This window comes from Pleurodeles waltl, chromosome 4_1 (genome assembly GCF_031143425.1).
Source record: "Pleurodeles waltl isolate 20211129_DDA chromosome 4_1, aPleWal1.hap1.20221129, whole genome shotgun sequence".
Lineage (NCBI taxonomy): Eukaryota > Metazoa > Chordata > Amphibia > Caudata > Salamandridae > Pleurodeles > Pleurodeles waltl.
In genome coordinates, this window is record NC_090442.1 from 190,866,150 (window position 1) to 190,892,718 (window position 26,569).

At 42.9% G+C, this 26,569-nt stretch overlaps 1 protein-coding gene across 1 annotated transcript in view; it reads right to left on the reverse strand.

Moving 5' to 3' along the window:
- Positions 1–26,569, reverse strand: part of BCL2L13 (BCL2 like 13) — a 279,452-nt gene that overhangs the window by 113,524 nt on the left and 139,359 nt on the right. The window contains exons 4-5 of the mRNA XM_069228057.1: positions 17,830–17,986; positions 7,624–7,693 (exon numbers count right to left, since the gene is read on the reverse strand). Coding sequence (XP_069084158.1) covers positions 7,624–7,693; positions 17,830–17,986 — 227 coding nt within the window. The remainder of the gene's footprint in view (positions 1–7,623; positions 7,694–17,829; positions 17,987–26,569) is intronic.

The following is a 26,569-nucleotide window of genomic DNA, read 5'->3' on the forward strand; positions in this document are numbered from 1 at the left end:
CTGCCAAGAGAGGAAAACCAGAGGTTTCTTACAGTTTCAGGAGGCAAAGGAGCATCAGGGACATCCATTCGGGGTAATGCAAAAACTTAAAAATGCACAGGGGGGGGGGGGGGGGGGACAGGCACAGATCAGCTAGTCAGGTACTTAGGGAATGCACCTGTAGGGATTGGTTGGGGGCCAATGAAGGTCATAGACATCCTGGCTAATGAGAGTTCCACTCCGGGGGAAGCTTATAGGCTGGTGGGTAAGGCAGTAAGGGAAGTGAAGCCTCAGACAGTCTACGTCTTTACCAGCAGTCTGCAGTTTAGCTTCTTGTCTCTGCCTACTCATGTGATACCACATAGTTGCAATCTTTCCTCAGGGACCAGAGGAGAGCTGTGCTCACTCCTCTCACTGTTTTCAGTTTACAATTTCCAGTTTGTCGCATTTGCATGTAAAACTGCTGGGACAAAGCTCTGGGCTCAACAAAGTTTTCTCAGCTAGTCCAGCATGAGCTCCTGCCCCCCTTTCATGTCAAAAATGCAGCAACAGAATATTTTCCTAAATTGTACAGTATATTCCCTACTCGTTGAAAGGAGGCCAGCAAGTCATTTTGTGTCTGGTCAAGCTCTTCTCGGCAGAGGCATTCAGAGCTTCTTCAATTCAAAAGAAGAACTCTAACCACAACTCGCCCACAACAGACAACTTTCTTAGCTGTTGCTGGACTTTTTCATCTAAGGCACAACAGCTTACAGGATTTGGGGCACAGGCAGGTGTGAGCAGCAGTGGCCATGACTTTAGCCACAGTCATTAATTCAGATATCTTATCTCGGCTTGCAAGATGACCTGATGGTGGCAGCTTCAAACAGTGACAGACATAATAAAAGAACCATCATGAGATATTAAAAGTAATGTGAATCCAAACCAGACTTGTGCACTTTGTTCTACAATAGTTGCTGCAGGGAAGGCAATGACACTGATAGCAGTGGAGAAAACAGACCTCCCCCATAACCTATAAAGTACACTCCTACAAAACTGGGGAACCCAAAACTCTAGTTCTCACACATCATATGTCCAAATACTATCTGACATTCAGATGGGATTTGGGGAAGCCAGTCATGACAGACTACATAGGATTTGCCACAAAGTGGAACAGGAGGCATTTTCTCGACTGGGCTGCAAAATAAGGATGTAGCATCACAACTACAGATCAGGTACCACCAAGCTTTATGTGTGTCATGGCTTGAACACAGGATGGTAGTTGCCTATGACAAAATCAGTACCACTGAAACAGTGGCAAACTCTGCTCTTTGCAATCTTCTAATTTGACAGGCAGGTAGCTTAGCATCATAGCACTGTAGTGGTCACGGCATGATTTGATGCATTAACTGAGGTCCTGCAGGCTAAACATGTTTCTAAGTTTACTTAATTAATGAAAGCAACTTGCAAAACTCCCCCCACCCAGATCCTTAATGACTCGGACAAAGGGGTACAATGGCCACAAGATTCTGAAGAGTATAGAGATTAATATGTCTCTGATCCTAAATATGAGCTCCAGTTTGCACTACTGAGCAGCAAGCAATTATCTAACATTCAGCACTGACTTAACAAGACAAGCGGAGTTGTTACAGAAGTGAGGTCATGTTATATTGGGCTGGATATCATCAGCCTACAACAGAACCAAAAAGAGACTGATGACAAAATATAATCAAAGCAAGGATTATTTTACTTACCCTGTCAGCATCTGTTTGTCGCATTTAGTGCTGTAGATTCACATGCTCTGCAAACTCCTGCCATGTAGTATTGGTCCACAGTGGTGCAAGTTGTTTTTCTTTGAAGAAGTGTTCCGAGTCACAAGATCGAGTGACTCCTTGTTGGAGACGGCATGCTCTAGTTGTCTGAAGTGAGACCCTAGACAGGCAGAACCTACCACTTCCATCAGGGGTGAGTGATTACACTTACTTTTTAACCTGCGCTCACCTTCGGGTAGCTTGGCACTGAGCAGTCAGGCTTATAAGAGAGGCAATGTGTAAAGCATTGGCACAGCACTCTCACACAACAAATACACTGAGCGTCACAAAAGAGACTTCACACGAGGTGTATGTAAATAAAGTTTGTATTCAACTTGAACATCATGTATCTCTGGGCAGAACTCACATTGGGAAATATAACTAGCAGTACTAGGCCCAAACGAGTTAAAATTACATCATTAATATGGTAAGTAGGAAATATCCTACTTACCCCAGCACCCTCTGGAGGTGCAAAACGTTGTCAGCACAAGAACCACCCAATCAATTATTCTAAATCAATTCCAAACAGTTACCTAAGGTGCATATCAGTTCACAACGATAGCGGAAAGGTGTACACATAGGTAATAACAATACTTTAAAATAGCCCCGGGGGCCATGGGCTGCACGGGGAAAACCACTGTCAAACGTAATACCCCAATGCAGTGCACTGATATCCGGCAGGTCAGCAGATATTGTAGCAACACAAAAGAATGATGGACGGAGTGCTGAACAATGCAAACACTTACCCCTAGTCACAGATCTGGGTTTAATCCATCGTTCTTTTGCTCACAATGCCACCCCAGTTTGGACCCAGCCATATGCAAATCAGTATTGACCCTGTTACCCATGGGAACAGTCCACCCGAACTGCCAAGCCAGGTCCTCCATGGACCGGAAACAAGCATCCTGGGACCAGTTTCGGGGTGTCACCCTTCATCAGCCAGGCTAGCTTGAATCCAGTGGCACAGTGAGCAAGGGACCCACGTCTGGTCATACCCTTCCCACTTAAAACAACTTTAGCAACACAAAAGGATGATGGATGGAGTGCTGAACAATGCAAACACTCACCCCCAGTCACAGATCTGGGTTTAATCCATTGTTCTTTTGCTCACAATGCCACTCTAGTAGATATTGTATACTCCCAGACTCCTGACCCAAAACCCTCTTCCACTCTTCAGCCAACCCAGACTACCCCTCACCCCTTTGAATACCACATACACCCCCTCCCCTCACCTTACCCCCGCAGCCTGCATTGTTGGGCTGGATACATGCTTGACAGGCAATTCTGGTGGGTGGCACACTCAGTGCAACATCCCACTAGCAGCCAGGGCTGATCCCGTCCCAGGTATGTTGTGTATATTTCACAGGGCACACTTGGGTACAGCACCTGAACCAATCACGTAAGCATCCCTTCCGGGCAAAGTCCCCAGAGTCCTAAGGCCAAGCAAAGAGTGTCAGCAAAAAAAAAAAAAAAAAACACTGGAAGAGAAAGCAAAACGTTTCAGGAAAAAAAACCTAAGAAGCGCCATGTCCAACACTCCTCCTCTCGGTGATATTGCGCATGGGCATCAACTCCTTTGTTAATTGTTTTCCCGCAAGCAGGTGAGAAAGGAGTAGAAGGAAAGAAAGTGTAGGGAGAAAGAGGTCCATGTAATGTATAAATGTATATATACAAGGCTAAACTACAAGGCCACAGACTTCCGGGGAGGAGGGAGGGCACATGTGAATCTACATGCCATGAACAGATGCTTACATAATAAGTTCCATGGCATGTATGGTTTTAGATAATCATGCTCTGCACTGGCTGTAAAGCAGTAGCTCCATAAACAGAAGCTAGCCTGTAGGAGTTGTAGTTGACTGGAAAAGTGTATGTAGCACTGCCTGACATACATTAGCTTGTTGGCATGCTAGAACATCCACACAGTAGCGTTTTGCGAATGTGTGTGGTGTAGACCAAGGAGCTGCCTTACAAATGTCAGCTATGAGAATGTTACCAAGGAAAGCCATAGTAGCACCCTTTTTGTAGTAGAGTGAGCTCTGGGAGAAACTGGTCAATGTCGCTTGGATTTAACATAGCAAGTCTATGCATTTGACAATCCATCAGATTATGCCTGATTAGCTTATTGGGTTGCCTTTTTGAAGTGGACAAAAGGCTGCAAAGAGTTGGTTGGTTTTCCTAAAGTCTTCATTTCTGCCAATATAGAACAAGAGTGCTCTTTTAACATCTAACGTGTGAAAAGCTCTTTCCGCAACAGAGTCTGGTCTTGGGAAGAAGACTGGTAATTCAATGCACTGGTTAAGTTGGAACTAAAATCACTTTAGGAAGAAAGCTGGGATTAGTGCAAGAACTACTTTATCCGTATGAATTTGAAAGAAAGGTTCTTCCAAGGTTAGTACCTGTATCTCACTAGCATGCCTAAGTGAAGTGATGGCTGTTAAGAAATCCACCTTCCACGAGAGGAAATGAAGAGGACATAAATTGCATGGTTCAAATAGGGGAACCCATGAGTCTAGTGTGCACAATGTTAAGGGTTCCATGATGGTGCGGGAGGTACTCTAGATGGAATTACACATATAAGACCTTCCATGAAAGCATTCATAGCTGGGATCCTGAACAAGGAAATATGTTGTCTGTTCTCTAGATATGCGGCTATAGCTGCGAAATGTAGTCAAATGGATGTGTAGGCTAGGTTTGTTTTCTGCAAGTGGAGCAAACAGACAATTTCTTGTACTGTTGCTTTCATGGGGTCAACATATTGAATTGGCAGTAGGAAACAAAACGTTTCCATTTTGCAGCATAGCAGGCTCTACCAGCAGGTCTAAGTGCTTCCTTGAGGAAGTCCATGCACTCTGCAGGTAAGCACAGCTATCTAAACGCTGAATTCAGGAGCCATATTGCAAGGTTGATGGACTTGTGGTCTGGATGTCTGTTTTGATCTTGATTGTGAGTGAGAAGGTCCGGTCTGTTGGGGTGCTCCTTGTGTGGGACTCCTGAGAGATACAGGAGTGTGGTGAACCAAGGCTGTTGTGCCCAAGTGGAAGCCACAAGAATTATGGTGAGAGATGTTTGCCCGATCCTCCGAACCGGAAAGGGAATGAGAGGGAGAGGTGGAAAGTGAAAAGCAAATATCCCTGACCAATTCATCCACACGGCATTACCCTTGGATAGAGGGTGTGGATACCTTGAGGAAAAGTTTGGGCAGTCGCGTTTTCTGCTGTGGCAAAAAGGTCTTTGTGGAGTCCCCCACCTTTCGAAGTAAGGTTGCTGCATCCTGCTGAGCAGGTCTGCCAAGTCTTTGTCCTTTCCAGGCAGATACTCTGCCAACAGGTTAGTTGTGGTGAATGGCCCACTTCTAAATGGTCTGAAAGAGTAGTGACAGTAAAGAAGACCGTATGCTCAGTTTCTGTAAATACAAGGCTGTCATGTTGTCTGTGCAAACTAAGACAACCTTGTGAGACAGGTGAGGAAGGAAGGCTTTCAGTGCTAGGAATGCCTCCTGAAGCTGCAAGTAGTTGAAGTGTAGGGACTACTGCTTGGTATCCCAGAATCCCTGCGCTGTCAGGTCTTGAAGGTGAGCACCCCAACCTGTCCATGATGACTCTGGTCAATGTGACTTAAGGCAAGGGGTCTAGAAAAGGCCGCCCTTTCAAAAGGTTGGTGGTGTTCCACCACTGCAGAGAACGGTGGGTCTGGCAGTCTAACACTAGATCTTCCAGGTCACCCTGTGACTTGAGACCATTGGCGAGACAGACATTGCTGCAGGGGACGCAAGTGAAGTCTGGCATGGCGACACAAGAAACCATCAAGCCCAACAGATACATAATTGTCTTGACTGTGTAGGAATGGTTGTCCTGAAACTCAGGCAGAAAGTTTTGGAAATTCTGGACATAAGCTGGGTTGGGATATGCCAATCCTAACTATGCGTTCAGAATGGCCCCTAAGTAAGGTTGAACTTGCAGGGCTGAAGATGAGATTTGGGAATGTTGACAGTGAAGTTCAAACTGTGAGGAGTATCCACTATCAGAGTGTGGTCTTGGCACTGGCGTAACGATTTGGCTTTGATAAGCCAGTCATCGAGGTAGGGAAAGTAGTGAACATTCTGTCTTCTCAGATGTGGTGTGACTTCTGCCAGCACTTTGTGAATACTCTGGGACCATACTGACTCAAAAGGAAAGGACCTTGAACTGCCTTTGCCTGCAATCATGAATCAAATATTTTTGATATGCAGGATAAATTGTGGTGTGAAAATAGCAGTCCTTTTGATTTAGAGCGATCATAAAATCACCTTGTTTTAGTGTAGAAGTGGGATCACATCCTGAAGGGTGACCATGTGGAAGTGTTTGGAGAGGAAATATTTGTTTAGAGGTCCAATATGAGACTGAGAGAGCAGTCCTTTTTGGGAACCAGGAAGTACTCACACACTGGGCAGAGGTTACCTTTGGCTTTTGATGTTGACGTCCGACTCAGAGCTGTCCTGTATGGAAAGGGCTTCCTCCTCCTGCCCAGGTTCCTTTTGAGCATGTTCCTCTCCTGAAGATGTCTGGAGTGTTGTCCGGCGTCTTCTGGGCCATTTCTAGCCAACGAGCACCACAGTCAGCCTTGCAGTGGTCAGGAGAGAGAGACAGGTTGCACACGAGGTGCTGGCTGGAGTGCGGGAACTTGGCATGATATAGAGGACAGAATCTGAATGAGTGTATTCCATCAGGGAACCATTCTTGTTGGTGCCTGAGCCATGACCAGGCTGGCAGCCCGAAGCAGGTGCTGGCACCCCGAAGAGCGGGCGGGCCCCATATCGACAGAACAGCAAGAGCGCCAAGATAGAAGATGTACAAAAATAACAGTCCCGTCTGAATGAGAAAGATTAGAAAATAAACCAAACCGAAGGGTCAAAAGATGGAGCTGAGACACACACGTCCAAACCAGATGGCGGAGAGAAAACAATCTAACAAAGGAGTCTATTCCCGTGCACAATATCACCGAGAGGAGTCACCACTGTCTTGGGACTCGGAACACTTATACGGAGAAAAACAACTTGCACTAATCTGGAAGAGTGTGTTTTGCCTCACATTCTTTAATGGCCTCGGGGTACATACTAAGACAAGATTCATGTGATGTTGATTGAAGGTTAGAACTGATGCACCAAAAGCAGATGTAGGGAGAGTCAACAATAGACACCTCACAGTCTCTTCAGGGCTTGAACCCTAATCGTTTAGACATACTGCAATGAAAATAAATGCTGAAGAAAACTGACAAGTCACAGAGAGGATTATTTTCAACAGCGAACTCCGGATCAGTTTTGAAAAAGCAGAAAAGAGGGAAGCAGAAGTCAAGACGCTGGGGTGGGCACTATATGGCTCCAGTGATGTCACAATGGCGGATGTGAAGCCAGCACCCCCTACTACTGTGGAAAAGCTATGGAAAAGTTCCTGGATCCTATCTGGCAACTGAGATATTCAAAAGGTAAGGAAACTGTAGGTAGAAGTACCCATCAGAAATTCACATTACTCACTGTAATGAGGAATATGAGAATAGATAAGCATGGAAATTTTAGCAGCCTTGGCACATTTTCTAGTACTGGAACCACAGTACTTGTGTCTCCATACACTGGGATGCACAGATGAAGTTCCCATATCAGCAATGCATGGCGTAAATGACATCTGTGCATTGTTAAAGATCACAGACTGGCACCAGAATCTTCTGATTTTGACTAACTTTCTTAGCACATACTCCCAAGCTTAATCCCCAAATGACACTATCTCTGAATAGCATAGGCCGCTTTCCTAAAAAGCAGAGACTTTAGTGCAACAAGTTCTCCAGGTACAATGTAAATAAAGATAGTCCTATAATGTCATACCTTACTCCATCCGTTGGTGTGACCTGCTGCCTCTTGAGTTCGTTCCTTGAACGCCTCATAGGAAAGAGCACTGCATGAAGAAAGAAGCATAATTAGCAATTCTCCTTTGAATAGAAAAATGCATAGCAAGGTTTGCATCACTAAAAGCAGCCAAATACACTAACACTTTTAATCTGGTTCAGGGCACCACTTAGTTCATCCTAAAAAAAAACGCTTACTTCATTATTGGTGACCGAGGGGATCCTAATATTCACTAAACTGTTCTGAGTGCCTTAATTTTGGTAGGTACAACATTGGGAAGTTTTGAAAAATAATGCAAAACCTAACTTAAGGATAGTCATGATGTGCAACACAACGCTCTCATCAGTCCCAATCTAAGCTTTAGCTGTCAGCCAGTAGTCTGGCACAGAAAAATACCTTCACCATTCCAGAGGAAGATACATATTGGTTAAGCTTTCCTATAAATGGTGGCAGTTGCTTTTCTCCCATGGCTTTCTGTGTAAATTCACCAAGGTTTAGAAGGATAGACAAACATTTGCATCTTTCTTAAATGAATGGCTAAGGTTGCACAGGAACTTGCTATATTTAATAATTGGAGTTCTGTGAAGAACCACATGTAGCATGCAGTCACTTCAGAATGCTGGCTGGAGTAAAGTAATAAAGAAATGGTGGAGAGTTTAGAGTTTAATCACTGAAGGTCAGGCAGTCTTACATTCTTCATAGCAACCCAAAGAAACTGGAGTTTGAATGTAGTTAAGCCAGAAAAGTTATGTTATGTTATGTTCCTCAAGGTATGATTTGGGCATTGGAACTGGGGCATTCCACAATCTAGGGCCTTGGAATCCAACCCTCAGTTTTTCAGACATTTAAGCCTCTTTAAGTGACCAAGTGAGCAGTTGATCTTAGGGTTGTTTGTGGGTAATAATCAGGAGGAAGTTTTATGGGTAAAGTATGGTTTGTGTACAGAACTAAGAATCTTGATGTGGATTCTCTTCACCGCGGCTGAACAGTGATGTACTTCCAGGGCAGGACCGAAATGGTATCTCATAAAAAGGTTCACACACATTGGCTTTTGAGCCTCTATAACCTGTTAGCACGTTTATTCACAAGACCAGTGCAGATTATGTTAGAATGAATGATCTAAGGACACCATGAACAAGGCTTTCTGCTGCTGAACTCAGAGGTTCATTTGGGGGACTGGAGGAAGTTTCCAGAATGGGAAAGCTACAGAATGGTTAATGCATTCGCCTGAGGACTGAACCAAAGCTTGGCGTCTACAAGAATTCGTATGTTTTTCACAGTTGCTGTTAGTTGGAGGAAGTGGACTTACAGTGGGGGACGAAAGGTATCTCTATCGCTCTTCCGAACCGCACAGCCTCAGTTTTGGCTTGGTTTATACAAGGAAGTGATTCTTCATCCCAAGGAACATATGGTTTAAGCACGTTGTTAATTCTACACTGGTTCATTATTCAACTGAATGTTTCACATGCTTTAGCTGTGGCTGGTGAACTATATTAAATGTTGAAGACAGGATGGGGAAAATACCGCCATGAGGAGCCCAATATCATAGTGTGCTTGTCAGTTATTCAATAGTCACTATGTAACTGTGGTGGAAGCCTTTTATAAAGATTACTGCTTCCCAGGGGACAGAATGGAAGAGAGTCTGAGAGATACAAGTACATGAAGGAGAAAACTGCATAAATGGGATTGAACTGGCATACCATTTGCATGATTCTTCCTGTTAAGGAAGACAATCTATATTAACCATACTTGCACACCTAAACTGTAAAAATATTGATATTTGATATCTTAATGGCACTGGAGGGCAAGCTGATTACTTTCAACAGGAAATATCCTAGCTTATCTTCTCATGCATAGTGGAAGAGGCCTAATTTTATAAGAAAAAGCAATAAATCGTCTATTATATATATATATATATATATATATATATATATATACACACACACACACACACTTATCACTGCAATTCTGTTTGCTATGTTATTTTTCTCCCCTTTTGTTTCTTCTTCGTAGCAAATTTACTACATTAAAATGTGTAATTATTTAACATACTCATTCCTAGAGTAGCAACTGTTCCTTCCTGCACTTCTTTCATCAGATCATCAAAGGCCACTATTTTTTACTTTATGGTCACCACATTACTTTGTAATTATTTGGTCCTGGTGATGACCCTCCGGCTTCTCTTTAGGCTGAAACATCAACAAAGAAGCACTAATGTGAAAACGTTCTCCAGCTTGTAAAATCTAGGACATCCCACGTCAGCCAAAGAGTTTTCCTCATCACTAGTACAATATGATAATACACACAAAGAACTTGCTTTTAATGCACATTATCGCACGCAGTGCGATCAGAAGAGCGCTGTATTTCTTTGAAGAATTGTTTGAAATAATATAATTACATTTTTGCTGGAGATATGTAGGGGTAGGGTTTACGTGATAGGTATGCTTAGAAAAGAAATTAAGCTAGCCTCAGCACACCTTTTTGCAGTTTTATTTATATATAGCACTAACTCGGCCAGAGAAGCACTTTAAAGGATCACACCAAATTATGTAATTTTTGTTTTTTTGCAACAGGATGATTATGTTGAGTCGATGCTGGGGCTAGAACCTGGTTTCCCAGGTCCAAACTCAGCAGGTCTGGTTTTTATCAGTTTAGTCTTCCCTGTATTAATAATTTTCCTTGCAGAAAACTACAGGCTACTTCAGATTACCACTTTCACTTTCTAAGACATACACAAATAGTTATCACAGGGGTACATAAAATGTTTGCTAGGACAGCAAAGTCTGTAGTAGTTTCCACAATGTCAGATGGTCCAGGCATTTTAAACTCAAGAACATGTTTGCTCCGGTCACCTGGTCTTTGTCCAACGTTTGCTCATTAAAACTATAGAAGCCATGTGAAAACTGCTTTACTGCAGGATCCACTGGGAGGTGCAGTGTGTATTGAAGGTTTGGACATCTATGGGGTGAATGGCTTATAACATTCTGTATAACATGCACAGTAATGTGAATGGAATTCTGTCAGCATAGGGGAGTGAGTGGAGTGATCTTAAAGATGATTCAGTTGAATCACCACTATTTGGAGCTGAGTCAGTTGTTTAAGTCATAATGTGCAGGACACTGTGATAGTCCTCTATGTTCAGTACGATGGTTTGCACTGTATCTACCTTTTATTTAATAAAGAAGCGAGGTAGCAACTTCTATGGCAATTGTAATTGGTAACCAAACACTTTAGTAAGCATTTTAATTTCGGGCTGGGACCAAACAGTTGTGAGGAAAACAATATAACGTCTAAGTTTCAGAACATATCCACATGAGCTGCATCTGGTCAAAGGAGAATGGCCAGGTGTTGAGTATATGTTTTTGGTGAGATGTCCTTGCAGTAGCATTTCTATTTTCACTCTGTTCGAACAAAGACTGCTTTCTGGCACGATGTTGTAATTTGGATGACCCATTTCTTTATCCCACATCATGAAGTCAAATGTATATATTTGGAATTTAAGATGGCGGAATTCAATAAAGTTGACCAACCGAAGCAAGAACACTTTGAAGAGTAGGGAAGCAGGTGATGAACCTTGTAGTGCCTCACCTGTGAGATGTCTGGCTATCCAGCTGCCTCGATGAGTGTTGTCTATATGACAGCTTACATTTAAGGGGCCTGGGATCCTTATATCGGAAACTACTTGGCTGCATCTAAAAATTGCTTATAACAGTGAGTAGCAGGATCAAAAGATGCAAAAATATTAGGACCACATTTCTATTGCTGTCGTGATTGGTTGGTAGGTCTTGCAATGACAGCAGTATGTGCTGTCAGTTTTTACTGCTGAATCAAGGCAGAAATAGAATCTACGAGCAGGAAAACACTGCAAAAAATAGTCCACTCTTGAATGGTCCCATGCAAAACACCATTAAAGACGGCTGTCAGCCAAAATGAGACATAGTTTATATGTGCATTATCTGAATTCAAGGCAGTTAAATCAAGAATTCCTCAATACACAACTTATTGTTCCATTCTGAGGGAACCACAATAGGTGGTTGTGTAGACGGACTATAAAATTATATTTTTCACTAGACAAGATAAAAAGTAAAATTAAAAGGGAGGAAAAAAAGGGGGGGGGGATTGACGAAAGCTGTAATGAGGCAGTACAAGAAGATGGATGGGTCGTAAGCTGCAGGAGGCTATCAAGGAAAAGCTGTGAGAAAGAATGGTCATTGGAACAGAGTGCAGGCCTGGCTCATGTAGTGAAAGAGCCCAAAGCAATGTTTTAAGCATCAGAAAAAATCTGCAAAGAATAAAGTGCAGGCCACACCTTCTTAATACTAATTCACTAAATTCACAAGCAGCATCAGGCCATGATTTCAACCCCCACGCTCTCTCCCAGGTTAATCCGACACTAATCCGGAGTTTGCCTAGAGGAAAAAAACGCTTCTTATTTAGATTACAGTTGGCAGAGACCTGAAGACAAAAGGTGTAAACTCTAGAAAGCTGATCTAATGACACTTGTCAAGTTAAATTAGTTCAATTAAAAGGAACCCGCAGAAGTCAGTAACGAGTGCATGCTGAAACTTTTCAGCAGCTAAAACCTCTTCAGCACCCGTTCACACGGATATTAGGTTTTATGTTTAAAAGCAAAGAAACTCAAAAGTAAACTCACAGCGTTAAAAAACGTCCGATCTCTATCCAACATTCACTGGTGTCCCAGAAGGCTGAGGGATGTGGCATTATCAAATGTGCCTCATACAGTGACCACAATGGGGTCAGTGGGAAGGCGCCCTTAATAGGGACCGAAATACCATGAGGTGGAGCTCCTGTAAACTAAGCCAAGCAACTTCACAACAACACTGTTATTCCAGTCAGAGTCCTTGATAATTCCGGGCCTGTTGTTTTTATGATAAATAAATCATGGTATGGGTAAGTTTACAGTAAATTCTGCACTCAATTACCAGTAACCGCACCTTCAGGATAAAGAGTCATTAAAGTGCATGACCCCCACCAAAGACTCTCCCTTTTCTAATAAAAGTTAATTAATGGATAGAATGAGCGAGAGCGCTTAAAAGGCCCAACATTAATATGAATGACAGCAAATCTCCAATCCGCAGCCCAGCTGGATCTTACGTTGCAACGTTTAAAATCTCCATAGCTCCGCTGCTTGAGCATTGTTTATTTCAGATCCTAAGAACACATATGTTTAAAGCTCTACATCGCAAAAAAGCAATAAAACCTAGATATGTAGGCTTCCAATCGCAAAAGTAGCACAAAATTTCGTCCTGAAAGACAGAATAAGAAAAGAATTGCTTAAAAAGTTGTCACAAAAAAAAAAAAAAAAAAAAAAAAATCAGCTTAGAAAAGCTTAATACAAAGTAAAATTGTACTGCTGAGAATTCGTGAAAAGGATAAAATCCCATGAATTTGAAAAGTTGAAAGACTGCACAGAAGTAAAAAAATAACCATGGTCTCAGAGTAACGATGCTGCAAAGCGATTGGGACCACGAGCACATCAAGTATCTTGAAAAGGTAAATTAAACTGACATAAGGGTTGCTTTCAAAACAAGTGAGGCACTAGTATCACATAATTCCCATCTCCGCTGTTACAGAAGTCAAACCCCATTAGATGGAGTTCACAGTGATGTAGTCTACAGAACAGAGAGATCAAATCTTATGTATTGTGATACAGAAAATGACTGATGAAAGGAGAGAGTCAAAACAAAACAAGCAAACTCCCTAGTGGACGCAACAATTTTTTATGCCAATACAAGGGAATGTCTGTGTCAAATTACTCCAGTTTGGTCGTTAACCCAAAATGCAGTCCAGGAGATACAGTCTACTTGTATTGTTGTTTTTTTTCTATATGTCCATTATCTGTTTTTGTTCTATTTGCTCACTACTCAGAAGCACTGCACCTTAACCCTCGCACTTCCTTTAAAGAACACTGTCTAAATACGGTTACTTTACTCACATTTGCATGCAAGCATCAATATTTTTCGTCCTATGGAGCCTGGAGTCATTAGCTTTTCCTTGGTTGAGACATTAGATTGGAGACGATGCAAACACTCTCCACAAATTGCCTACTGTTACATTTGAGTTAAACCATAAGAGCCGCTGTACCTACATATTGGCTATGCCATCCAGATTTTAAGCAATACAGAGTTGGCCCACGACTACTTGCTGTGATAGGAGAGAGGTGGATTCTGTGTTTTCCACATCTAATTTCCAACACTTTGGCTGGAAAACCTCCAATGGCTATCAAGCAGGAGGGTTTGAGTAGCGAATCACTGCCTCTGACTGAAAGGTGTGGCGGGGAGAGAGGGGTCCGCTTCTAGGGGAAATGGATGGAATCCTCTGGTTTATGAAGTTTGGGGCGAGCGGGTACCACTCCTGTTGCGCTGCTGCTTTCTTTTCCTTTAAGGTGCTCTTAGGGTAGCTACAGTCACTATCTTAGTGGGACACCTTTTAATGAAATGTTCATTTTAACCATATTGCAGTTAATATCCCTTCCAGGTGCAAACTGTTCCAATTGGGATTGATGTTGAATACAGACTGTTCTAACACTGTCTGTGGTTAAAGAACTGTGAGGTGTCTCAGTTCTGCATAAATACATTTAAACTGAACCAGATCTAAACATAAAATGTATTTTTTTTTTCTTTCCCTTTAAAGAAGCCTTTCACCTAAGCATCATTTTAAAAACTTGGTCATTTCTATTCGGTGTAATAAGGGAACTGGCAATACCGTCGCTAGGGTCTAGACCTGTGGGTTCTGGGAGGGTGGACGTGGGAGCTGAGAACTGATGTACGCAGGGGGTGGGAAAGGGAGGGGGAGGGGATCATGTCGCGATATTCAATTCTCTGTCTGTACCAGAAGCAAGGGTGATGCATCTAATTTATTTTCTACTCAAGCACTTCAAACGTTATTCATCAACAACAAAGAACATCTTCAAACTACATTTACCATAAGCAGGAAATGTCATCAACTATAGAGAAAACAGTCATGTAACAGAGTCCATAATATCAAACCGCTTTACATTATTTTTCCTTCTTGGTACCTGATCCAATACATTCGACCAGGTCTTTGAACTCTTGTCCTTTTTTGCAATGTTAAAATGTGTGGTATTTTATGCTGTGTCAGCCTAGGAGGGCACCTGCACAATCCCCAGAGTCACTTTCTTGTACCTGTATCCCTCCTCAGAATCTCAACTTTACTTAAGCCTCCCCACCCGCATAATAGGGGCTGGCGGCAGGGCCGTGAGGTTTAGGGACATTGAGTACTTTTAAGGTTTTCTCCATGTGGAATCTCGGTCACTGAGGACAACATCTGCATGGCTCACCTCCAGCCAGGTCAGCAGAGGAGGCAAAGTGAATGCGGAGGCAAAGTGGATGTGCACATACAAGCTCAAACAGCTCAAGGGCTCTGGCCTTGGTACTTAGCGGGGCTCAAGAATCACTCCGATAGCTCTAGAAACTGAGGCATCTGAGCCGCAGCAGCGACCCAGCTGGCCTTGGCACCCAATTTAGGTTAACAATTACCGTAAGGCCCCCGTCTCTGATCCAAGCCACACTCTGGACTGCTTGAAAACCGAGGATCTTTATCACCTCCAGGAGCGGGTCCTGACAGACAAGAGTGCCCACTACTTTGCCAGTAGCAGGAATCACCGCAGGCTTTCGAAAATCTGGACAGCCATACGAAGACTAGAAGGCGACTATCTTAAGAAGGCTTGATGTTATGGAGTGTCTTGCATGATGGGTGTTGTCTTATTAGCTATTGTTGATGGCAGCATTTCCTGGTTAAGGAAAATGTATTTTGAAGAGGTTCTATGTTTTTAATGGCTAAACTTGGAAGCGCAGGGAGTAGAAAACAAATGAAGAGATGCATAATCCTCGCCCTCGTGTTTTCGCAGAACTGAATCTTTCAATTACGAAAGCTATGACATTTTACAATTCATCGTACAGGGGGGGGACTCAAGGGGCCACCTAGTGAACCATGTCACAATAGATCTTAAACATTCTAGAATGCCTACTGTTGATGATGGTTAGAGATGCAGGACACAGAGAAGAGAAGCACTTTCTCGTCTACACTGGATGGACTTTTTAACTTGAAGATAAGGCAGAGATGTTAACAGTGATTACCGAAAAGTGAAACAGAGATAGCTTTTGACTTTTCTGTTGCATATATGAACAAAAGGATAGTAGATTCTTATAGCCATTTAAGAGGGACATCACTTTCACCTACACAAACCTATATCTTAATTGTTTAGCTACGGGAAACTAGTCATCTTAATAACCTCTATGCAAAACAGTTACGCAAGGAGAGACCACACAGAATTCTCCACAGTAAACACTTCGGAAAAGCAGGATGTCTGTTTTTTTTTTTTTTAGAAGGCAAATAAGAATATATGAAATAAAGGTGAATAAAAAAATATAGGTTACCATACATGTAATTATAGGGATAAAGGCCACTAAATATTATCCATGGCACTCATGGTTATTAAGTGTTTTGTGCAGAAATATCAAATACTCAAAACGTGATGAGGAAGGTTTGCAAGTAGTCTAACCAATGGCAATTGCTCGGGGTAGCATTCCAAACCATGAGCAACCCTGGTTGCATAATATGATGATCCACAAAGGTCTCTCTAAACACAGACAGCATTCTGAACTACTAAGCCACAGAAGGGGTTAGAGTGTTGTTACTTACTGACTTGTTACAATTATAAAGTTAATTTTGAAAGATTATCTGACAACACCTAATTATCCCCATCTAATTTAGGAAATATAAAAAAATCATGAGAAAGCACATTATTTAGAAAGGAGCAGACTGACAAGTTACAAAGGCAGCGTTTATGCTTGAATTAATCTCAGCCACTAGCAATTCCTCGGAGCTGCATTCCAGTGCATCATTTTATGTCCAGATGTGTGTCTCATACTTGGTGCCATCGGCCGAAATTAATCTGGGATTTCCTTCATTACTCCCTGGAGGGGCCCTTGCCTAGAAATCCTGAATGGACTGCTCCTATTCATGCAGGAACAAAACTGACTGCATATGACTGCTCTGTCTAATGTGGCTCAGTGGGCAAGTAACAAGGAACTGAACAAGGCTATGCACAATCACTGGGGGGTGAGATCAATTCAAGCATTCCTTCCATCAATTTATTTGATGTAGCAAAGCTAGAAGCATGGTTAAACTGACGAAGAGGCACAGTCACACTTGGTTCTACTATCAAAATAACATGCACAAAGCAAATAGTTAACACGTGGAGAGGTGGAGAATATATCCCACAGTCTATTACTTTTGATTACATCTCTAGCTGGTAAATTACTTTCTACTCGGAGTCTTGCAGAACAAGGCCTTGCTGAAAATAGTACACTCCTACATGGAGTCAGGCGCATCTAAACCACTGCCACACTGGTAACACTAACCATGCATTTGCTCTGCTAGATGGAATGCAGATATGGGTCATGCACTACATGGTCAAAATCCATAGAAAGACCAAGGGGAAATACAAAAAGACAACTCACATCGAGAACACGTTTCTGTTCTAGCTGGAAGGATTTCCTCTATGCTCTACTATCAGGCCCCCACTCTGGTTATTAGCCTCTCAGTATTAAGGGCAGAAGCACGTGCTGTGGTAGAGGAGTACATTTCCACTATGAAAAAGTGGCCAGGGCCTCAGAGCAGATGTGCACGTTTAGCAACATCTGGGTACCTAAAATATAGAGACAAGGAAAGCATTAGCCTCCCTCTGGTATGACAGTATAACATCCAAAACATCCAGACAACTATCAAGATAAGAAGTGTTCAGTAGGGAAGGTTGTCCAAAGCCATGCAGAAATCCACAAGATGAACTGGTGGTTTAACTGCAACAGGTTTCGATGGAGATGTATAGGCCCACAGCATGAGAACAGGGGGCTGCAGAAAGATTTAAGGGAAGAAGTGAAAGAGAAGCAAGACTGCAGGAATGGGCTCTGGAATCTATGCAAGAATGGAGTTACTGCTAATGGCTTTCAGATCATCTTAAAGCGATTCTATCTAGGCAAAGGCAAGCACTGCTTCTGCTCCTAAACTCTAACTGCTGCACAAAAATGAAATTAATCCAAGACACTAAGAAGAGGCTTACAAAAGGAGGAGAGGACCAACTCTAGCTTTGTACGATAGACGTTATATTTGCACAGAGTTGTAACACTAGCTTCGACTCACCTGCTAAGCAGACACTGCAAAGCATGTTCCAGTGCTTCCTTCAACTCAAGTGAGACGCGGTCTCCAATGTTTGCAAGGCAATCTTCTATCGAGCTCTCAGGACTAGCCGGGCTGAATACAGGAGAGGTGTGGCAGTCAAAACCAGTGCTGCTGAAGGCTGAAAATTCAAACACAGAGATTTAAGTGAACACCATCTTACTGGACACCGGTCTGTCCTTTTCATCTCAGGCCCACACGAATTCTCTGGTGGAGTGGGATAAATATCGCAACAAAATTGCCAGTAAAGTTTACCAACATCACAAATCTATAAAAGCATGGAGAAGTTCTTTCCTACTTTGACTCAAAAAGCCCCCTCAGGTTTTCCCTGTGTTAGTCTAGCATCTCGCCCAGTACACTATATTCACTTATGGTGAGGCAAGCACACTGCATCCGCCTCCAACACACCATGGCAGAAACTCTCCCAACATTGAGCTAGCTAGCTGATCCTGTGACAGCATCTCCTCGCTGGAGGATAAGGGTCGGCAGACTGGAGAACTACTTGGTGGCCACCCGATAACATGACAGAGCAGTCAAGCTATCGCTCCTCCTACATTTCAGGGGAGATTGAATATATAAGTTGTTCCGACACCTCACGAACACTGGTGCTGTCTATTATGATGCACCAGTAAGAGCGCTGAACATGCACTTCGACCCACAATTAAACCCAAACTTTGAGCACTTTAAACTTTGCCAGGCATGCCAGTGAGAAAGGGAGTCCATCGACCAGTTCTATGCAGGCTCAGGAACCTTTCAAGCACATGCACCAATGATGACCAGCCCAAAAAAATAAGATTCGATTATCCAAGGGTGCTGAAACAAAACACTAAGAGGCCTCATCCTGAGGCAGCCCAACAAGTCTAGATGATATATTGATCATGGCACGATCAGACAACCTCTCAGCAGCCAGGGCAACTGAAATGGACCTGGCCCCAACCCAAGCACCCAAAAACCCATAGGAATAAAAATGGAACAAGCAGATGCAGTACAGACAACAGCCCAGAAGAAAAATTAGAATGTACACCCAAACCAAGCAAGGAAGACGCTGCAAGTACTACGGGAAGAGAGGAACATAATCCAAAAGAATGTCCAGCCAAAGGAAGGACATGTTCCAACTGTGGGAAGCTAAACCATTTTGCGACTGTCTGCAGCATCAACCCAAAAGGAAGAGGTGCAAGAGGAAGGAGCATTGCCCAGAGGACAACCAAACAATTGTCGCTAGAGGAACCAACACCATATGCTGCACGCTACCACACCACACACTGTCACAGAAGACTCATCTCCTGAAGAGGAGGATGTATTCCTAATATCCTTTACAGACAACCTGAAAAAGTACAGGTGACTCCAGCCAATGTGCGTTATTGAAGTGACTGAATCCCCATCCAGCTCCAAGAGTGTACCAGCACAGATCGATGAACCCAGCCGGCTTCCTATCCTGGCACCTGCTCAAGCTATTGGCAGGACCTGCAGTGGAAACCAAAGAAACAGAGGCCCACATAAGAGTGCTTGCAAACATTAGCTGCCCAAAAACCCTCAACACCAAAGGGATTTCCGAGGTCACAGCGGGAGATGTCACCCTGATGAAGCTAAAACAAGTCTTAGATGGTGGTTCATGGAAAGACTTTCCTAAAGAAGCCAAAGGGTCAGCAAGCAGCCAGAGAGAAAGGTTCACAAAATTATGGCAAGTCCAGAATGCGCGCAGTTTAACCAAAGAGGGCCTCATCCTATGAGGGCTCCGATTAGTCATCTCGTCAAGCCTGCAGCAACAAGTGACTGTTTTAGCACACAGGGGCCATCAAGGCACAGTCAAAATGAAAGCATGTATGAGAGAGAAAGTGTGGACGACTGTGTCAAACAATGCCCAGCCTGCCTGCTAACAAACACCCGGAAGTGCCAGCACCCTTTATAACCGAGGAACAATGCAGCATGCTGTGGTCCAATGTCACCTGGATTTTAGCTTCTCCGATGGCAGAGTTACACTGGTGCTAATGGACGTGTACTCAAAATATCCCTTAGTCGAGGTAATGGGCTCTACTGCCATCAGCAATGTGGCACCCGTCCTTAAAAAGACATTCGCCCTGTTCGGCCTACCCAAAGAAATCAAGATGGACAACGGGCCCCCGTTTCAAGGGAAGCAATTCCACGAATGAATGAAAAATCTGGGAATCAGACATCACCGTATCACCCCCTAGTGGCCCCAAGCTAACGGCAATGTTGAGCGCTTCATCCGCACACTCAACAAGGTCCTCCAAATAGCTATGTGTGAAGAGGGTAACCCAGAATTCTACCTCCATTGATTCCTGGGAGAATATCAGAGAAAGCCCCACTGCACCACAAAACAAGCCCAGTGGTCCCTCATGCTCTCAGTACTCAATACCCCTGTACTGCCCCAAAGATACTCAAATGAGAGAGAGGCACAAATGATCGGGCAAGTCGAAGGAGACGTGAGGTGACCCAGCACCTACAAATTGAAGACTGAGTGATTATAAAGGACCGAAAACCCAGCTGGAAGTTTCGCACACCATATCAGCCAGGGGTATGGGTCATCACCATGATGATGACCCAGAGAGCAAACAAGAGTGTCCCGAAACAGCTCTTGGTACCGGGAAGGTGACATTCAAGGAGCCCCTAACCGCAGAACCAGACTATCTTCACCCCGAGCCTGAATCAGACAGTCCAGAAGCCCGAAGAGCAAGGACAGAGGGCTGGGCAAATGTGTTTTCCGTGCCACAATAATTACTCGCCATACAATAGAATTTTCTGAGTGGTTCATCTCTTGAAAATGTTGAACTAATGGAGCACCCAGAGTTCGACATGTAATTCTTGACCAATGCTGTAATATCCAGGACTTGACTGTCTGTGTAGCCTGGCCCATATATACACCTTATCACAAAGGCATTTGATACAGTAAATGATATTTTTACTATTGCAATTGTAACATTCATTTGTTCAGGATTCCACTAAATGTAATATTCTTTGCATCACTGATTAATTTACAAGGCAGACATTTCTGGCACTTAAAATGGCAGCAAAAGGGTAAATCTGCCTTATTTTTCCTTTTTCACTCTTGTTAATCTGCAGTCTGATGGTGTTCTGCCTTCTGGTGTGCCAAGAATCACCAAAAATGGTGAGCTTGTGTGCAAGCCAAGCAGGGTGTTGCTCCTGATGGCCCTGTAAAGACGCATCTAATCTAAGATAGAGCGGGCTGCCAAGGGGAGCCAATGGGGTTCCATTAGGATAGGGGAGTTGATGTAATCATGTTTCTTCAGGCCAGGGATGAGAGGTGCTGGGGCCTGTAGGATGCCATAAGATGTGCGAATGTGAAGTCTGGCAATCTGTTACTACCATCCAGATGCGAGCGTATGATGGCTTTAACTTTCTTCAAGAAACGGTTTTGCTTTCCCTAAAAGAAAGCACTCGTACCAGGTGCCTTTGTTTTTCTGGTAATGAGACTGGTGTCAAGGGTGAGCCCATCTGACTTGGCATTTAAAGGGGAGGGTGGTGTAGGGGGGAGTCGAAGCTTTCAAGGACCAGGTCACTGAGCGAGGCTTCTACTGCTTGTTGTGCGTGGAAAATAAGAAGAATTCTGTCTTGTTTGCGCTTCAGGTAGGTGCTGCTGGATATCCAGGTTTGGATGCTGTCAAGGCAGTCATTAGGGAGTTGGATGCCTGAAACTGAGAAATTCAAATAAATAGAGTAACATATTATCATCATATTGGTTAATCTTGATGCAGTTATCTGTGAGTAGGGCACCAAGCAGCTCCATGAAGAGGTTGAAGATGACAGGAAGTTGTAAAGAACCCCTGGGAATTCTGCAGGTGACCAGGATCTTTTGTGACCTGGAAGTGCCTTTGTGAGCGATATGGTGTCAGTTGAAAAGGTAGGAGGAGAACCAGTGATGGGCCGCAAATCCCATTTGAAACTCCAAGGTATATTGGAGGGTGGGATGGTAAACCCCCACTGATGACAGCTGAGAGGCCCAAGATTATCAGAAGACGACGTCGGCTTCATCTGTGTTCAACAGGACATCCTCTACAATGTGAAAAGTAGCAATCTCTGCTGCAGCATGATCTGAAGCCATCTGGTAGTCGTGCAATGATGTGATTTTAGAGTTGAAAATAAACTGCTTTTACAATTCTCTGCTGACGAATAATAAACGAGTGATGGGCTGGTAGCAGACAAGGGTTTCAGTGCCTGGCGTAGGATCCTTTAGGACTGTCTTGAGAGCTTCTGGGAAGATGCAATGAGTGAGGGAGCCATTGGAAATGGTGCAGAACGAGATAACCTCTCCAGAGAAAGCCTTGATGAAGGCAAGACATCCTCTTCACAAAAAGTGGCTCTGAGGGAGTTGGGCATGTCGGCAAGATCTGCAATAGCTGGGGCTTGGAAGGCAGACCATTGCAGGATTCTACAGGAGCAAGTAAAAGATTAAGCTGGCTTGATGTTGATGTACTGCTGGATCTTTTGTATTTGTCATGTCAGAATATTAGGAACACATTAATTTTGGGTGATGTGAGCATGAGCACAGGAGGAAAAGATAAAACTATTGTGTGCAAGACATCTAAGTCATATTATCAGGGTAAAGGTGTGTCCAACACCTGAAGAGGTCAATTAAGTTATTGCTGTAGCTTGCTTCATTGGAAGTGTTGACCTTATTTTTTGTAGAGGATCCACTTGTTCCTGGAAGATTCAGGATGGCTAGAAGGGTGTCTAAAACCAGCCTCCTTGTCCTTCTTTAAGGAGTGAGTAGGTCTCTCCATGCCAATTAATTCTTAGCAGCCACATGAACAGAACACTGACGAGCCTGAATCTGCTGTGTTCTAGCTGCCCGGTGTGAATTTGTAACTGCATGTTAGCTTAAAGGCTCCTCGGTATGAAGAGCTCAACCAGGAGAGACTAATATGAACTTGAGTGGTCTCTAAAAATAAGCTCTTTACCAAGTTTCTTGATCAAACCTCTTGCCTATTTCGGTCACTTAAAGTGATAATGATCCAATCATCTCATTCCCCGAAACCATAAGTTCATGACAGTTTGCACATGGATCTCACAAAGAGAATCCAACTTGGCATTAGGAAGATTCAAGAATAGAGCTACTAAGGAGAAGTAACATCCTTATGCTTACATTCCACTCAGAACAGACGATCAAGCAGGAATCTGGTGATTGCCAGCCCAAGCATCACGAAAGTGGAGAAGGCATAAGTGAATGATTAAATAGAAGCCATGTTCTAGCTTAGAGAAAGGGTCATTGTAGAATCGCTGGCCATTTTCTGGTCAGGAGCATTTCAACAAAAAGATTGAAAAATATGCTGTTTGAGTAGCTCTCACACCATGAGCAAATATCAATACGAATGCAGTGATTGTCTAATCAGACATCACTGAAAACACAGATTAAAATTAACCTTAAAATCAGACTGTTGTTGTCAGCACCTGTGGTTCAAATGGACATTGTGTCTGATGTTTGGTGCTACCCACCTAGCTATTTGACGACTGAACCAAAAAAACATTCTGTAAGGCAGACCCTCCTATTCGGTTCACACTCCTCTTAAACTTACAAAAACACTGGTGTCCATCCGGAGACCCAGACAATTCAACTGTGACCCACCACATGCTCCCCTCTTGGCAACTCTTTCCATCTCAAACTTTAACACAATCATCACTGGGCAAACTGCTGATTTGTCAATCAACACAACAGTACACACAAACACAGGTCCTTGATGTTGCATGGCCACACAGTCATGACAGCCCGACAGCTTTGCAGGCCCCCAATGCATTTTCTCAACATGTGCTACCCCAGGCACAGTAGGTACTCTACTATCCTCTCATCTACGTCCAATCCCACTGGCACCAGCAAAACACCACCTGGGAGGACAGGGCAGATTTGGCACCAAAGTTAAGTGAAGTGATTTACTGTGCCATTTGAATAACAATATGTAAAAGAAGATCCCTAATTATTATCAAGCTGCTTAATGACCTTTCCATACATTAAGACTAATGCCCAGTACTGTTACTCTGGATCCTGTCCTACAGATTCTGTTTATGGCCCACTAAAAAGTAAGCAGAAACCTGCAATACCTTCACAACTGACAAAACACTGAGGCAATGATTAGACTGTAGCCAGGTACTATATATGGGGTGTACTGCAACAGAGGCTATTTTGGAACAACTATGTTATAGTTTAGTCCACACTTACCATGAGCCACAGATAGAACTCCTCACGATTTACAAATAATCCCAGGTTTTAATTTACTAAAAGAGAAATGCGTTTAATTTGGCAATAGTGGAAATAATGCCAATTTCCAATGTGAAAGTCAGTGTTCTCTAGCAAATGATTATCATTTTTTTATGCTGTTTGTTAAAAGATATATACAAGGTTCGCCAGGGATAATGTCTTCCTTTGTACTGCTATCCCTGAATAATCCAAGTCATATACATATGCTGGTTACAAATATAAACCCATCTTGTTCTCTGGCAGACGATTACCTATCAAAATAACAAGTACACATGTTTCGACAACGACCAGGTAGAGGTGCCTTCATGAAGGCAAATGTCAACATGGACAAGCACAAATGCTAATTTTTAAAAAATAAAACGACAAAGGGAAAGAAGAGTTGTTTTCTTCTGCCTTTTTTCCTCAAGAATTCTACTGTAATGCTAACTTGATACAATTTAAATAGCAAGCTTAGTTAATTTGGCACACAACTGAACTATACAGTGTACGGCTTCAAAAGATTTGTTTGTTCAAAATCCCAAGCTCAAGAGGGTAGATATTTGGCAGCAGATGGGACCCTTCCCGGTACCTCCACAAACGTGTGCTGGGAATGTATCACTCACTGTTTACACAGACCTCTTGCTTCTCCAAACAAAGCGCTAAATAGCTTAAGCAAAACAAAGGCAAGTATCCCTTAAAAACAGATAAGCCTTCGAAAGTAAGGTACATTTACAGCTGTAACCTTAACTATGCTGTCTCGAGGTCCATCTAGCAGGAAATCCTCCAGGGGAGCAACTGTCACATTAAGCCTCATTGGATTTGGCTCCAAAAGAGTACCCGTACCTCAGTTCGGATCAGAGCGGCTCTCCAGTTTAAATGTCTAATGTTGTAGTGAGCACAGTTAGAAAGGCTGAACAGAAGGGCATTCCCCCGTTTCCCCACAGTCCCCTAAGCATCTCATGAAAAGGGACAGAATTTAAAATCCATTCCACTTCGAAAATTCTTATTTAAGGTGGTCATCAAATTGATAAACTATGAGGTAAAAAAGAAAAAAAAAATGTTTATGCACAAAATACTAATAAGCTTCTCCCTTACAAATATGAAAGGCAACCAAGACTTACTTCTCAAAATGCGACACCCACATCTCTTGGTTCCTTAATTGTCCATACTATCAACCCTTTGTACTTATAAGCCTTTTACCATGTAGGCAGTTCCACACAAATTAGCGTACCAAAGATAGCCATATCTCCACATTACACTAGCTGGGCCCACCATTATCTGGATTGTGCCTTACACTCAAATTATGACACCTGGTCAAATACCTGTTTGTCCTCAGGCTAACTGGGAACAGCAGCTGAATCTCCCTGTCCCCTATTTATCTGCTCTAACCTAATGGATACAATATTTCACACAATAACCATTATGTAGCTGTATATTACCCCTAAAGGCTTCCTTCTGGATTGGCCATGTCTAGTATAATCATGTACACTGCCATACGCATCTCAACAGATTCCAGATTGTGAAATGGCCGATAAATCTAGGTTGCAGACCACTCAAACGATAACAGTCTTAGAGGATTAAAAACTGATCAGTTTTTCCCACACTTACAATATTGCCCTCTCAGATGAGAACTTTCCAGGCCACTCCAAGATCACAGCCAGATTTAACATCCTTTGAGGACAAGGACTGATCACTACAGAGACTACTTTAGAAAAAAGAGTTAACAATATGCCTATGCCAGTTCAGCAATGTGAAGATTTAGGTGGGCTATAAACGTCGTTATTCGACTCATAGTTCACAAACGGAATCAATAGAAGTAAACTGGCAGTGGCACACACTTCCTCCCGGCATTTGTGAGGCTAACCTGGCAAAAATCTTTGTGTGGGCCCCAAATGATCAAAGAGAAAACCTCAAATAGCTGTCCCTAATGAATGTGAGAAAAACAATATCCTCTGCCTCTTAAGGAAAGAAATTCGTAAAAAAACATTTTTGTCATGGGGCCACCTATAAAAGCCCTAAAACATACATTGCATCTTCTAAGGTACACATTTTTCATTCAGGATCAGGAGGCAAGAAAGTAGGCACTTAGCCAAACAGAAAGTAAGATCAGTCCCTACTCAAAACACCATAGACAAGTAGATCGGGAGTCTAATAATGTTCAAGTCAACAGACAAACACTTTCAAGATTCATTACATGATTGAGGAGACTGTCAAACATTAAGCATGACATAGATCTAATTTTAGATGAAAGTGGCCACCTACCTTTAGGCTATAAAATAGACCGAAGGGGGCACAGTATATATTGAGGTAAGACAGTGTTCTAACTTTCCATTTATGTAATTCTTCTTCAAACAGCCACTGCCTTGGTGTTAATACTTGATGACATACAATTTGCTGACTAAATCACATAATTCCTTAGCTTTGGGCCATGGTCAAATTAATAAAGCATATCTGTACATCTGCTGTATACAGTTATCACAGCCTGCTTCTTTGTAA